The 15,963-nt window shown below is 34.4% G+C and overlaps 2 protein-coding genes across 7 annotated transcripts; both read right to left on the minus strand.

Annotated features, from left to right (window-relative positions):
• Positions 1–183: 183 nt before the first annotated feature.
• LOC121252191 lies at positions 184–4,214 on the minus strand. 6 transcript variants are annotated; one of them, XM_041151713.1, is made up of 4 exons: positions 3,848–4,214; positions 3,695–3,731; positions 2,416–2,485; positions 184–2,288 (listed from the first exon to the last, which is right to left on the minus strand). In XM_041151713.1, the coding sequence occupies exon 4, from the start codon at positions 2,254–2,256 to the stop codon at positions 505–507; it is 1,752 nt and encodes a 583-aa protein (XP_041007647.1). In that variant the 5' UTR covers positions 2,257–2,288; positions 2,416–2,485; positions 3,695–3,731; positions 3,848–4,214; the 3' UTR covers positions 184–504. The 6 variants fall into 6 exon arrangements, with proteins under 6 accessions (XP_041007647.1, XP_041007643.1, XP_041007646.1 ...); XM_041151709.1 differs by having other exon boundaries at positions 3,695–3,769; XM_041151712.1 differs by lacking the exon at positions 3,695–3,731.
• An 8,446-nt stretch (positions 4,215–12,660) lies between these two features.
• Positions 12,661–15,668, minus strand: LOC121252229. The gene is made up of 6 exons (XM_041151764.1): positions 15,337–15,668; positions 15,073–15,222; positions 14,057–14,315; positions 13,752–13,970; positions 13,475–13,617; positions 12,661–13,078 (listed from the first exon to the last, which is right to left on the minus strand). The coding sequence occupies exons 1-6, from the start codon at positions 15,616–15,618 to the stop codon at positions 12,779–12,781; spliced, it is 1,353 nt and encodes a 450-aa protein (XP_041007698.1). The 5' UTR covers positions 15,619–15,668; the 3' UTR covers positions 12,661–12,778.
• Positions 15,669–15,963: the final 295 nt, after the last annotated feature.

Below are 15,963 nucleotides of genomic sequence, written 5' to 3' on the forward strand. Positions count from 1 at the left end.
AACCCAGGTCCATGGAAATTGACCAACCATAGACAACAGAAGCAATCTTGTACAAATGAAGAAGCATCTAACAAAAAAATACAAATACAGTGAATTCTTTTATAAAGTGATAAATGAAAAAAGAAGGAAGAAGACACAGCTAACATGATTCAGTTGCACAGTTCTTCCCCCACGCGAAGTGTATAAAGACAAGAGTAAGCTGGTTTTATTCACAATGTACAAATCAATCACATTAGGCATGAAATTCAAAAAGAAAGGAAAGCAAAAACGCAGCATGACTTTCAGAAAATGTAGGTCATATATGTAAAAAAACAGTACACCACATGACTCAGTACAATACAAGACTCTCCATTCAACTCTACACCCAGGCCATCTAATGTCAACAGCAGCAATCTACAATTAAGCTGGCTGCAGCTCCATAATCTTGTTAACAGACATTTATTTACGTATAATTCTTTTAAAACCAAGGGACTGCCGATGAAAAAAAGGTTCTCTTTTTGCAACTCAAGTGACAGTATTTGCAGAAGGTTTTTTCTCTTGGAGTGAGATCACAGTTTCAAAAGCACCCACCAAGGCCTTAACCTTGCTCTTCCGGGTTTCAGCAAGTTTACTTGCTGTTTCTTCAATGACGTTATTAAACAAACCTTGCGCATCTCTCTTCCCCTGCACATCCTGATGTCTCAAAACAACTTTTTGTGGGTCAAGTTCGGTGCCGTATGTGTCACTGTCAACTTCTGGCCTCTTAAAGCTTCTCCTTCGGACAACGGCCTTGACATTTTGGCTCTCCCCTAACACTTTTCCCCGCTTGAATTTGAGCCTCCTTGGGCTGTTAGTCAAAGACTGACTATCAACCACCTTCCCTCTCCTGAACTTTAACTTCAATGTTTGGCCATTTTTATCTTCAGAACAAACCAACTCAGCCTTTCTGGGCCTCCTGTTGTATCCCTCTTCCACGGTGTCTGCTTCTTCTATGTGCTCAGTTTCATTGCTTTCTGAGGGTAACTCATCTTCTGCTTCACTCATTGTATACTCAGATTCCTCTTCACAATCTTCTTCATGGGATGAAGAAGACTGAGCATTTGGGAGGGATGAAAACTTAGGTGGCGATGATGCAGCAGGCAACAATTCAATCGCATGACTTTCATTTTGATCAGATTCCAGAGGTTTATTCTCAGTTTCCATCTTTATGACATACAGGGTTTTCTCCTGAACCTCATCATGTTGCTTAGATTCAGCTTTTCTGATCTTGTTATTTGTATAAGGAGACACAATTTTCAAGTCCCTGTGCTTTCTTTCATTCACATTTGCAACTTTGTTGACAGAAGACTTTGAAGACAATGAGGCTGGTGGAGGAGCCAGAACCTTCTTTGCAGCTACTCTAAAGGTCCCGGGCATCTTGCCAGTCTTGACATCACCGTTTCTTAGGCCACTTTTACCTCCTGTGGAATTTGGAAAAGACCTTGGCTTCATTGTCAAAGATTGTAGCTTCAAAGAAGTGGCATGCTTCATGGACAAGTTTAAATCTTTAGCCTTTGCTGAACCTTTTCTTGAAAAAACTTTCACCTTTTCAGTAGATGACACTTCCTGCTTCATAATTTTGGGGTTACGAGATATATGGGTTTTTGAAGAGGGTGAAGATTTAAATTTCACCCCTGATTTCTTTTTCCTCTCAACCAGAAGTTTACTTTCTACTTGATTTTGACTGTCAGGTGATTGTTTTGACACTTCACGCTTAATGGTCTGAGGGGTACCAGATGAATAGGATTCAGACTCATGTGAAGGTGTTTTTGAATAAGATGAAGACTTAAACTCGACCCCTGATTTATTTTTCCTCTCAACCAGAACATCCCTTTCTGCTGGATTTTGACTGTCAAGTGATTGTTTTGACGCTTCATGCTTAATGGTCCAAGGGGTATCAGATGTATAGGATTGAGATTCATGTGAAGGTTTGAGCTTGGTCACTACTGTCTCCTTTTTCCTTGGCAGAGCTACAGTCACCGCTGGATTTCTGCTGTCATATGATTTTTTTACAACTCGTTTCATCATGGAACATCTTTCCTTTTCTTCAAATGCATGTTTTCTTCCATACTTGCAAAAATCATGGCAGGAACCAGTCGACGCCCTGAGATAATGAGGAAGAATGCTTTCTCCGGTGTTTGAAGAACTTGCTTTTCCTGTAGAATTTCTTCTCAAATTGTTGCCATTATGCTTAGTTCTTTCTGGGGTCACTGGTGAATTGACACTCCCCTCAGCCATCAGAGCAATACAGAACAAAACTCACAAGAGCCCTGCAAACCAACCAAAAGTGTTTGCTAAAATGATGCAAAGAAATAATCTGAGTCCATATCGCTAAACTAAATGAACTAATTTCAGAACAAGAGAATAAATGTAGCAGTACAATAGAAATAATCGTACCAATCTCTAGTTCAAAAGTTTCAAATTACACACAAATTCAAGCTGGACAGGTTTTCAAGAGATCTTCAAACTGAAAACAAGGTGACAAAATGAAAAATGGCATACAGCCTTTGGGATCAAATGAAACTGAAGCCTAAAATGAGTTGGTCAGATAAATTAAAAGAAAAAATGTCCCAAATTTTGAGGTAGGTTAGGAACCAATTGAAATAATGATAAATTATTATGAATTTCAAAAATAGAAGGCAAAAAAGCTATGATTTTTAACACTTTTATATGTTATGGCTTAATAAAATTTCCAGAATACCAATATTACCTGATTTGTTGTGTCTTGTTATGATTTATAGATCATATTAGGGACCGTCAATGGTAAAATGAATTTATCAAAGGGATTTTACGAGGTTTTGTCTTTTATTCAATTTTTAGAGCAAAATATTCATTCACTTGTATTATGATCAAGTATTTGAATGCACTTAGAAGAAATATGAGCATGTGGAAGGCAATAATAAATAGAACAGACACACAAAGAGACAGATAGTATTCCCTAACCAACTTAAAGCAAAAATAAGAAAACCTCAACTGTCCATATGTCCCCTATAACAGCCAAAATTGTGCAGCCATTAATAACAATACAACCCTCTCCTCATACTGATAGATCCATCGTAATTGTGCCTAGCGACACATATAATTCCAAAAGCTACATTCATTTAATGTAACAGATCATGATACTCCAAATAATCCAATCCAAATGTAAGAGAAAAGGACATCAAGAGACTCATTTCTAATAAGAAATATCAGGAAGGATACAGAAGTAAAAACACAGCAAAACAACTTGGTAAAATTATGTTTGAGAGAACAATACTAATGCTACAGGGTTGCACGCAAGGAGGAAACAATCAGTGTCAGCCGGAGAAAAAGAAAAAACTCCTAAATCTCTAATTTAACAACATTTATCAATGAGAATTGTCATAAACGAACTATATAACAACCAGACAACACAAATCCGTTACCAAAATTCATGAATCTTTGAACCCATCAACAGAAATCAGAAACTAAGGACAAGACACATCAGAATATCATTAAAGGAAAAAAAAAAAAAAAAAAAAAAGGTCTCATAGCAAGCGTCTTACAAGCAAATACCACACAAAACAACCATCTTACAAGCAAAATCCAATGTCCCAAAACCCAGAGGCAAAGACAGATTATCAAGACTTCACCCATAACACCAAAGCAACGGAGCAGAAACCAGGCTTAGCCAAACTTTATTTACACACAAACTCACCGCCACAACCTGAATATTCAGCAGACGCCTGTGTAAACTGTAAAGAAGGAAAAGAACCAGAACCGCAAAACCAATCTGAAATTTAAGAGAGAAAATATACTTTATAGAATGGGAAGCTCAGCAATGATCCTGGAAAAGCGTAGAGATGCATACCTCTTTTCTGGGCTTTCTCAGCAAAAGTCTGGTTAACCAGAAACCGAAGAAAAGGCAAAACCGAAATATATGAATGGAACGAATGCGGCGTGCTCGAGTATACGAGCCTCTTTTTTTGGGAAAATTTGTTTATACAATAAAAGAAATATAAATATCTAAAGGTGGGATTTTGCTTAGATCGTGCAAGCGACTGTTTCGTTCCATTTTCTATTTGTTTTGGTTAGGTGGGCTTTCCCCTGCTCTGCGTGTTTGTTGCAGAATCCAACAGGGAGAAGGAAACTGTGGAAAATAGAATAGAATGCGGGGGGTCCCGCAGGAAACCAAAGAACGGGCGAAGAATCTGAAAAGATGGCATATCTCAGTAGGAAAAAGCTTAGCCGGTATGAATGTCGAGTTGAGTCGTTTATAAATAATTGAGATAAATTGAGTTTTTTTATAAACAGTAATAAGTTGGGATAATGAAATGAGTTTTATAAATTTATTTAAGATGAGTTTATTATATTTGAATATTAAGATGAGTTTAGATGTATTTATAAGAAGATCAAAAAGATTGTGAGTCTTACATGTAAATAGCTATAAAGTTAAAAAAGGTTATGGATATCACGTGTAAAGAAATTTTGAGTTGAGATGAATTTAGTTATTTGAGAGTGAGTATTTGAAATTTTAAATGTTAGACTTAACTTAAAATTAAATTAAACTGAAGTGATCTCAGTTCATCCCAAATTCCAAACGATGGCCTTGGAAATATTTTTTTATTTTTTTTATTTAATGATTAAGAAAGTAATTTTTTAATAATGTTATAAATTTTTTAAAAATATTTAAGAATATAAAAAAAATTGTATGAAAAAAAAATCAAAAATAAAATAAAAGTTAAATGGCTTTATCGGGAGACTCTCGGGCTACACCCTCGGTGGGTGTAACACCGTCCATCTTAGTAACAACATGTCCAATCTTTTTTTACGATGTGTTATATAATTATGTTTTATGCATATGTATTATTTTGTTTTTATGTAAAATGACGACATTTATTCTTCATTTAAAACAGAGTTATATAAAAATTTATAAAAAAAAAAAAAATTATGTCTAGCATTTTCTCATACATGTTACGAAAGAATAGAAGATGACACGCTTGGTTGTAAAACAAATCAAACGATCCGATATGGACTTGTCTTATTGCTTTCTAGATTGAGATTGAATACGGTTATACATTGATTTTGTTTATTATTGTTGTCTATTATCAGATTTTCTAAAATAATCCTCCAAATAATTTTTATGGAAAATTTTACTCATCAGTTAGTATTTACTCATATACTTCACATTTATAATTTTTATTTTTCTTTTGTATAGGATGTGTGAGTATTTTTTATAAGATATAAGATGTAAAATAATAAATAATAACTGATAAAAAGAATTTTTCTTTTATATATCGAGATTGACACTTAATTGCGAGTAATTTTTAAGTTCAAATATCAATGTAGTGAAAGTAAAAAAAAATCAAAAATCAAAAATCAACTTATATTTGTAAAAATTTAAGTACTGATTTTATAATCAGACAATTTTTTCTTGTTGAAACCAATACTTTTTTTTTAAACATAAATTTTTACCATTTCTAGTTGTATTTGAACTTTTTTTTTTTTTCACAGTCCTCTTTGTTGAGGTGTATGTGGAAACTAGTTTGGAGGTGAAAATCGAGAAATAGAATGTTTGTTCGATGTACGCTCAGTGTGCGCTCGAGCGAAACTCAACCCGTGAGTTCACTCGAGTCCTACGCGACAGTGAGTTCGAGCGAGACACAAACTCTAGTGTTAGCTTGACCCCCGCTAGACACCCCGTTAGAGCCAATGTTGTTCGCTCAATGCGCGCTCGACACACCGCTCTAGCAAAGAACGAAGATTTTGCCAAATTAGGGTTTCCAACTTTGTTTGCTATATATATATATATAAATCATATTTGACTTGTTTTGTACAACTTTTAGCATATTTTGAGAGAAAACAATTGTCAAGTAAGTGCAGATTGAGTGAGAGGGCAAAAAACTCTAGAGATTGTGAGTTGAGATTTAGTGATTGTAATCTACTCTGTTAATAAGATTTCTACAACTCTGTAGACAGACAATTTGCCAAACCACATATATTATGCGTCGAGTGCTTGATTGTGATTGCTTTTACTTTATTTGCCCATTGATGTGTGTGTTTTGTATAACATTTCACAACAACGGGTATCATAGCCAGGTTGGATCTGAAGGATAATGATGGCTTTAGATAAAGTGAACGCCACTGGGATCGAGAGGTTCGATAGCACTGATTTTGGGTATTGAAAGATGTAGATCGAGAACTATCTCTATGGGAGGAGGCTCTACCTTCTACTGTTGGAAAAGAAGCAGGAGAATATGGATGATACTGAGTGGATCATGTTAGATCGATAGGTTCTAGGGCTTGTTCGGCTGACCTTGTTCAGAACAGTGTCACATAATATCAGTAAGGAGAGAACTATGGTAAATCTCATGACAACTTTGTCAAGTATGTATGAAAAGTTGTTAGAAAACAATAAAGTACACTTGATGAAGAATTGTTCAATATGAAGATGTTGGAAGGTATGTTTGTAGCCCAACACTTGAATGAATTCAATACGATTACAAATCAACTATCTTCTGTAGATATTGAGTTTGATGATGAGATCATATCATTGATTTTGTTGGCATTGTTGCCAAATAGTTGGGAGGCCATGAGAATGGCTGTGAGTAATTTAGCCAACAAGATAAAACTGAATTACGACAATATCATGACATGGTCCTTGATGAAGAGGTACGTAGGAGAGACTCGGGTGAGTTCTTGGGTTCAGGATCTGTTCTGAATGTTGAAGACTGGAGCTGTAAGCTATAGAGATGATACATGGAAGACTGAAGTCGGGCTTAACTTCTGTGTGTCTTCTAGCTTGAAGATGAGAGCTGTGAGCTATAGAGATGATAAGGTTTGGTTAGAAACAGTGGCTGGCATGTAGAGATCCAATCTCCAAGTGAGAGATTGTTGGGGTGTATGTGGAGACTGGTTTGGAGTTGAAAATCGAGAAACAAAGTGTTTGTTCGACATGTGCTCGACGTGCGCTCAATGTGAGCTCAACGTGCACTCGAGCAAAGTTCAACCCGTGAGTTCGCTTGATGTATGCTCGACAGTGGGCTCGAGCGAAGATTACCCATGAGTTTGCTCAAGTCCTGTGCGACAGTGAGCTCGAGCGAGACACAAATCTAGTGTTCGCTTGACCCTCGCTCGACACCCCACTCGAGCCAATGTTGTTCACTCGATGCATGCTCGACAAGCTGCTCGGGCGAAGAACGCAAATTTTGCTAGATTAGGGTTTTCAACGTCGTTTGGTATATATATGTCATATTTGACTTGTTTTGTATGACTTTTAGCATATTTTAAAAGAGATCGATTGTCAAGTAAGTACACATTGAGTGAGAGAGTAAAAAGTCCTAGAGATTATGAGTTGAGATTAAGTGATTGTAATCTCCTCTGTTGATAAGATTTATGCAGTTCTATGGACGTAGGCAATTTGTCGAACTACGTATATTGTGTGTCGTGTGTTTGATTGTGATTACTTTTACTCTATTTGTCATTGTTGGTATGTGTGTTTTACACAATATTTCACAACACTCTTTGAATGCTATTAGTTAATTCTAAGTTTCGTATTAAGAAAAAGCATCTTATTCTCAAATTATAATATTTTTAAGCTTATATCTGTATAATTATCCATAGCTTTTGGCTTTAAGCCATTTATATATACTTAATAAAATCCGAACCTGTATAGATTAATGTAATCATCCTAACACATTCACTAAAATCGCCATTTAGAAAATCAAATAATATTCTTCGTTAACTTCATCATATTTTGTTAAATTGGTTAACGTTTCACTTTTTAAGTGGCTTCACAGATTAATCACTTAAATAAAAAATTCCTTAAAATATGATTCAATATTATTTTATATTAATGCAATGTTGGTTGCAAAAGAAAAAAGTGTGCGTTTTTATAATATTACATATTTTATCTTAATTTTTTAAAATATTATAGCAATGATAACTTAAAGATTTTGTAATACAGATGGCCCTCTTTCCAGTTAAACTATTAAGCAAACGGGAAAGCAATGACATAAAAAGAAAAATAAAATAAAAAATAAAAACAAGTTCGTAGCATATTAAATCTAAAGCAAAAAGTCCCAAGGGGTTGGTCTGAGTAGTTGAAGTCTCAGTCTTGTGGTAAAACTCCTCAAGGTCTGAGGTTCAATACCTTACATATGTAAACAATTTTTTGAGCTCATACTTTCTAGCAGAGTCAGTGACTTATCCAATTCCGTATATGAAAAGCTTTTGAGGGTGCGGTGTACGAGACTAAAATTTATTCTATAGAAATGGGTCCGAAGAGTCCCATCTTAGAGAGGTTCTCCCTTTAAAAAAAAAAAAAAATCTAAAGCAAAAGATATTGGATAAGGTTTCTTATTAATATTTATTTATATGTTTTCTTCTTTGGAAGCAAAAATATGTTAACTTTAAATAATCACTCATTAAGTTAGGACCACTATTGCAAAGTGACCGTAATATTAAATGAATAATGTTAGAACTCCTGCTGAGGGCTCCGCTGGAACTCTAACATATATATTTTTTTATGTTTTTTTTAAATTATTTTTTATATAAATTTTTTATAATTTTAAATATTCTTAAAAAATAAAAAAAGTTTATAATATTATTAAAAAATATTTTTTTAATCACGAAGTAAAATAAAAAATATTTGATTAAGAAAGTATTTGTTAATAATTTTTTTTACTTTCTAATTAAGAAAGTGTTTTTAATGATGTTTTAAATTTATTTTATTTTTAAAAACTATTAAAAAAATTTACATAAAAAATAATTTAAAAAAAACACATAAAAACATGTGAAAACATATGCTATAGCTCCAAGAGCCTCCAGCAGGAACTGTAGCATCATCCATATTAAATATAAGAAAAATTTTATTATTAAGTTGGTGGATAGAGTATACTAATAAAATGCTTATATAATATAATTGAATATAAAAAATAAATTTTAAAATTTAAATTTTACGAATAAAATCTTTCGATTCAAATAATTTAAATAATATGTTTTACCGAAATTATAAAAATATATAAATTTTTTATATTTTTTGGGAAAGAATAGTGAGGTGGACTAGAATTTTTTTTTGGGAGAGAATAGGTCGAGAGAGATTATAATTTATTGTCCTCTCCTGCAACAGATTGTTGTCATCTTGGTAGTTGACAGCTCACAAGTCAGCTTTTGTAGACGAACAATATTGAAAGTTGGTCCTTAGATTTAAGGTGAGGTTAATTCAATTAATCTTATATATAAATATAAAATTCTCATATCATTAAACTCTTTTTAATTTAAAATTTTTGTATATGTAAGATCTATAAAATTTTTTAACTCAACGTCTTTTTATATGTGAAATTTATAACTTTTTTCAATTCAACATTTTTTTACACGTGTTATCCATAACCTTTTTCAATTTATCATAAATACATCTTAACTCATCTTGATATCTAAACATATCTAAAATTATTTTAAGTAAACTATACAAAATTCACTCTATCATCTCAACTCATTATTATTTATAAAAAATTTAACTCATTTCAATTTAACTTAACATTCAAACGGGAACTTATAATTAAACTGACTTGGCCAATGGATCAAAGCCTTTGAGGCCAAGGAAAAAAAAGAGAGAGAACCTTCTTTCATTTATGAAATGGGGAAGAGTAAGGTCTTCTGTTTGAGGACAAAGTTTGTTCTAAACTAAATACCATAGCTTAACAGGTAGCCATAGAACTTCTCAAAGAATTACGTGACCCACTGAATATTGACAAGCATTTTTATAGGGTAAAGATTAATAGTTAAGCTACTTAAGACAATAATCTAGATAGAATCATCCCAAAGTTTGTTATTATTTGATAATTATTATATGAGAGTGAGACGAGAAGATCAGATCTATACGACGATTAGTTGAAATGAGAAAAAAACATTCACATACACTCATAAAAAGGAAGTAATCCACACATCAGTTTGAAAACTTTAATACTTTGTTTAACCAACGAGGTTTAAACTTTTTTCTTTCTTCCCCCTCTATGCATAGGACCTCTTACTTTAAATAAAGGTACTTATAGTTGCCAAGATTGTAAACTATAGAAGGCAACAATTAATTGATTTGATCACTAATTATACTAATTATTGAGATCATAAAAGCCAAACACCACCTTATTTGGGTTAAATTTCCTACAATGATGCCCCTTCAATTGGTTTATTTTAATAAAAAGATGTATTTAAGTTATTTTGCTGTCTTAATAAAAATATATTATTTTATTTAAAATATGTCACGTCAAAAAATATGATTGTTAATCACATGATCAGCCTGTCCATAACTATGAATTTGTACAGTAAATAATTATTAATATATATTAGGAAACAATATCCAAGCAAGTCATATTCGTTTATTTTTACAAAATTTTTTATTTCATTTCATTTAATTATAATAATTTTTTTTAAATTTTAGTACAAAATAAAATAAAAAATTTAATTTTTTCAAATATTAAAATAAAAATAATATTAAAAAATATATTTAATAATATTTTATTTTATTTTTAATTTTTATTTCAATTCATTTCGTATTTCATCTGAAAAACAAACCAGGCATCATCCTTTCTTATCATGGGAAGCATAAGAACTTTCTGGTGGCTATTCCACTTTGAAGCGTGCAGACCGCAAAGTGGGAACAAGACCCTCACTTTCCTGCCCTCCATCTTTTTCAGTTTTTGGCATGTTTTTCACATCCCAAGAAAAAAAAGGGGAATTGCATGATGTTTGCTTGTTAATCATCTCACAGACTTGGAGGATGAGAGAGGAAGGGGTGGGGTTTCCAAGGACGGGCTGTAAGCTTTCTTTGCGGGGGCGGGGGGAAAGTCGTTTTCTTTAATTATCTTGAAGGATGGATTGGCCATGAAAAAGGTGGTGGTTGGGTGTCAGAATATGAAGGGCATATGCCTCAAAGTTTTGACAAAGTTAGAGCCAAATGGGTGGTATGTTATGCAGAAAAGAGAGAAAAAGACAATAGGGTAATAGGAAAACATCACCTCGGATTCTCTCAAGGCTTTAGATCTATCATGATCTTTAGATTAATTATTACGTAAGAAAGGCTAGAAGCCATGTTCATACAGCAGAGAAAAAAGTCACTTTCATACAGATCAGGGCCACAAGAAACTCTAGACCTAGTTTTATAGGGTTGTATTTTGGATCAAATACAATATCTTTTGTTCTTCTCAGTATTTATGTAAAGAGTATATAATGTGTGGATTTAGGCAAGTAAGCTTGCAAGTGCCTCTCATGCATTGGAAAATGAAATTAAGATGTCGATGCATTTGGTAGCATAATTTAGTTGAGGAGGATGACCCTCCAACCAAAATTAGGTTCATATATAATGATATCAGAAGACCAATTGTCATGTTAGCTTTGGGCATTTAAATGTTTGGATTTATCCATATTTGATGGCCTTATCAAGGAGTTTGAAATTTTGTCTCTGTTTGAAGTTCTGTAGAGCTGAAGTTCTCAATTTCAAAATGAGAAATGATATTTACACTCATAGACACAATTCTTTTGAAAAAAGTGAGTAAATATATAACTTATGTGAAAAAAATTAATTTTTTAATAGTGGACCTTACTATTTTTTGAAAGAATAATACTACTCATCATCCCAACTTCCATCATCCTTCCATCACCTTATGATGTGGCATTAGGTGATTGGAAATTATTTATTACATTTCACTTGTAAACCTATCATCTAATACCACATTATGGGATGATGGGAGGATAATGGAAGTTGAGATGATGAATAGATTTTTTCTTTTCAAAACAATTGCGTAGCGATTACGCATTCCACGATTGTATGTAGTATTACTTTTTTGAAGTAAATCTCATAAAGGCCCGAAGTGGTTTAGGCCCATGGAAAGGGCTGTTCATGTTATAGTAATCTATGCCTCTTTGAAACCAAATAAATTTGTCCTAGTAGGCAAAGTCTGTTTTAATGACCATCAATCTCAAAGCTTTCTTACTCAGGAGAATTTTGTGTTTTGTACCAAGATTTGTAGATTGTTGCTAATAGAATAATGCTATGCTATGGGTATACCAAAATAAGGCCCTAGATGTTGTTCAAAGGGTGAAGGATGGCCAACTGCTTCTGCTTGTGTTGAATATGTAAGTGTGTTATAATTAAAATGCAATACAAAGAAAAGCTGTTGAAATAATTATGGACCCTGATTCCACTTTCTGTGTTGATCATCCTATTACAGTGTGACCTAGACATCATACAAGAAACAAAGAAACAAACAAAAGAAACCAAGAAGCTTCCAATGTTAGATGATGAAAGTAAATTGCATACCAGAGTTGGTTGAACTTTATTGAAACTGAACCTGCAGCATTAACAGCTCAAGACCAGAGAAGTTAAGGACATGCCAACTCTTGGTTCTTAGGTGGGTCTTGCATGTAATTGTGCAGGGATTATCCAGAAGCTTTTGCATGCTTGATAAAGGCTAGGTATATCAAAACCCAGCTTGCCAACCGGAAAGACCCGGGGTAGGGCTCGAGCGACTATTCTTACTCTTTGCTTAATTGGTACGTCAAAACCACGAAACACCGGAAAGGCGAGATTTGCAAACAGATTTTCCTTTTATGAGCAAAACACTCTGAAACATGCACTTCTTTGCAAGTTTATATTTTTTTTCTTCTGTGATTTTGTCCAAAATTGGGTATCAGAACTACCTTTCTCATTTCAAATTTGAGAAAACAGAAACATTGATGAAATAGCATCCATTATAACTGAAATATACAGGTATTTATAACACTAAGACAAGCAATCTTTGGTAGATCATCGTTTCCGGCCCGAAACAGTCTGCTTCACAGCTCCTACTGAGACTAAAAACTGATCAAGGGATGATAAAGTTTTCATGTCGTCTGGAGGGAAGTAACTGGCAGCCTTTCCCATTAGTGATGTGAAGAAAAGAGAGAGTGGATTGCGATTCGTGTATCGGTCACCCAAGAGGTCATCAAGAAATGCGAATGCAGCCAAGAAATCTGACCTGCCTGCATTCACTGGAGCAGCAAAGTGTGCAGGAATTATCCTCTTGAATCTCCAGTCCCGAGCAATACCATCAATCCAATCCCTGACCTGAAATTTTAAAGATGCACACATGATTTTAATGCTTCTTTCTTCGTTTCAGTGAAATGTGCTTATGCTTTCAAGTCAATGTCAAAATCTTACAGTCACCACACTCAGTTTGGTTCCATTGGGGCAGCATAATAAGGCTAGATCCTGTATTAACTAGACATATTTGTTTAGTCTGTGTGGGATCTTTTAATACACTTGGAAGATAAGGAGGAAAAGATTCGAGGAACAAGCTTATACTGGTAAAAAAACTTCTGTGATGTCTACACATGGGAGATCTAAAAGCTTTGCAAAACCTTATTTTCAAGTAAAGATATTCTCTAGAAACTCCAATTAATATACTAACAAAGAAGAAAGTTTGTGTAGGAAAAAAAGTGAAAAATGTTGTTGTTTATCTACCTTTTCAGGGACTTTGCTGAAGACCAATGTCTTCACAATGGGTGAAACAATCAGTTTTTGTGACATCTGAGCAAAGCTGGCATTAGGCTCCAACAGATTTGATGGACCGAGAAACAAGATTTGAAGAACCATTCTTTCCCAACCTGCACAAAAAATAAGTCTATGTCAATACTTTGTAATATGGACCGGAGCTACAATTCAGTTGATTTGGCATTTTTCTCAATTTCACGTTCAAGCGAAAAATAATATGCTCTTTGGAGCTCAATAGAGGACTAACCCTTTTGGCGGTTCATCTTGTTGTCGACAACCGGTTCCTCTGGAACTTCCTTTCCTTTACTAAGAAGCTTAACAGCCAGACCATTTTTCGCAGATGCTAACAAGGATTGTTTGCTTATACATTCTGGTGGCTGCCTTGGTACAAAAATTACTGCATCTGTTACAAGTAATGTTCTCGAACGCTTATGATAGAATGCCACCTCAACATATGGTCCAATTCCTGACATATTCCACAAGCAAATAAGTTAGCACTAGTCTGAACTCATGAAGACAGGGATTAGGTAGTTGATGCATAGTTTACATTACCAACTTCTGGTGAGCTTAGAATTCTATGTTCGATCTCATCAGCCCATGGGGTTGAGAAGTTCTCATCTTTCAAGGTTTTAGCACGGAAAATTCCTAAAAACTCAAGTGGCAAATTCAAGGGCCAACTCCATTGCCTTGGGGCCACCCATAACTGAGCCCGAGGGAACTTTCTAGAAAATGGGCCAACAAATATTTTATGCTCATAAGCAAAAGTAGGCAGAACAATGTATTCCACTGGAGCTCCTAACTCCTTCAAAAGCTGGCAATAAGAGATCATTAAAAAAAAAAAAAAATTGTAGGTCCATAGAAGTGATGCAAAATATTCAAAGGTCAAGGAAAACATAATTCGAAAAAGAAAAGAAATATACTACAATAACATACTGAGCAAAACAATGAAGTTCTTGCATATGCGGTAAACATAGATAATTCACTTTTTCCTGACCAGTTGATGTTTCTTTACAACCGTTTAGAGTGAGTATCATAAAAGAGGCTGCTCACATGCATTCCTTTCCGATGTATTTCTTGATGAAAATAGTGGGCACTATTGAAGTTTTTTGTAAGTGATGCCCCTATAAGCGTTTAATATCTTGCCATGCTGCTTTTAATGCGAGAAACTGACTACATTTGGTCTCCACGAATGCTCTATTTATGAGGATTGAGATCGACTCGAGTTCACAAAGCCTCATCTCTTAACTCTGTCGTCATTCCACAAGGTGGAGTTCTTAGGCAGCCTAACAGATTGACCTATATCCTTTAATACTGGAATGATTTGATCCTTCTTGGGCTTTATTCAATTAAAAAGCAGTAATCGACAAAAACACAATTCAAAATATAGGAAACTGTTTGTGACCCAGAAATGCAACTATAAGCACCTGTCAAGGAAAAAAAATTTCACAAAAGTTGTGAATCAGCAGTAGCCTTTACAGGCTATGGAAGAGATATGGGCATGCATTTTCATTTCAGATGCCACCAATACTCTCTTGAAAGTTCAACAGAAGTGAAGAACAAGATAGAACCTGAATACACTCCTCTGTTGGAGCAATTGGGGCATGGACCCATAATCCCCCAGATTGGAGTTTAATGACTGTCATTCGAATGTTAGTTGAGACACTGCTGAAGCCTAATGCTTGCTCTTGTTCGAAAAGCCATATGCAACCCTTCACAGCCTAAAAAGGATATTAATAGAAGTGAGAAGTTTATGAAAAACAGAACTTCAAACTGAACTCTACCTCACTGAACATGAAATTTATAATGGTCAAGTTGAAGGTAAAGCGGCATACCTCAGTCCTGATAGTGCGCCTATTGAGAAAAGGGCCAAGAGGGAAAGGAAATCCGGTGAAGTTGAAGTAGAACCTGCCACCACCACTGCTTGTGGTTGGCGCGGAAAGGCCTGCTGAAGCAACCACGAAATTGATGGCATCCCTTCTCTTGTTTCTGGGTTTCAATTGTATGCAAAAACCCTGTAATGACCCACCAAGAAATTTAGAATTTGGATCTCTGAGAAAGATTGGGTTCTGGAGGACTGTGGACTTTTGGTAACAAGCGGCAATTGGTGCTACCATTTCTTTAAACTCTCTATGTTCTTTTCTTCTTTTACCATGAACTGAACAATGAACATAGACTCGGTGTCTGTATATGAAGGATCCAAGCTTGTGATTCCAGGTTATGCTCGTGACACGTGGTAGGAGGATCTATGTTGGATTGTCCGACGTGGATTTTCAAAGTATTTTAGATTTATTGTGGATGATGAAAAAGGGAAAAGCACATTGTAGAAATAAATTGCATAATTTACTAAACTATTGGACTCGTCAATGGGCACAATTGGATTATTTGTTGATATTTTCTTTTTAATAATATATTACTTATCATTTTGTCATTATCCAGCATGATATTAAATAAATAAAAAT

The sequence above is a fragment of the Juglans microcarpa x Juglans regia genome, chromosome 2S (assembly GCF_004785595.1).
Source record: "Juglans microcarpa x Juglans regia isolate MS1-56 chromosome 2S, Jm3101_v1.0, whole genome shotgun sequence".
Classification (NCBI taxonomy): domain Eukaryota; kingdom Viridiplantae; phylum Streptophyta; class Magnoliopsida; order Fagales; family Juglandaceae; genus Juglans; species Juglans microcarpa x Juglans regia.

Coding starts and splice junctions, on each gene's coding strand:
- LOC121252191 (XM_041151712.1), bottom strand. CDS start 2,256: ATGGCTGAGGGGAGTGTCAATTCACCAGTGACCCCAGAAAGAACTAAG.
- LOC121252229 (XM_041151764.1), bottom strand. CDS start 15,618: ATGGTAGCACCAATTGCCGCTTGTTACCAAAAGTCCACAGTCCTCCAG. Junction 14,316..15,072: donor CAACAGAGGAGTGTATTCAG/GTTCTATCTTGT, acceptor TCTTATTGCCAG/CTTTTGAAGGAGTTAGGAGC. Junction 13,079..13,474: donor TCAGCAAAGTCCCTGAAAAG/GTAGATAAACAA, acceptor TTAAAATTTCAG/GTCAGGGATTGGATTGATGG.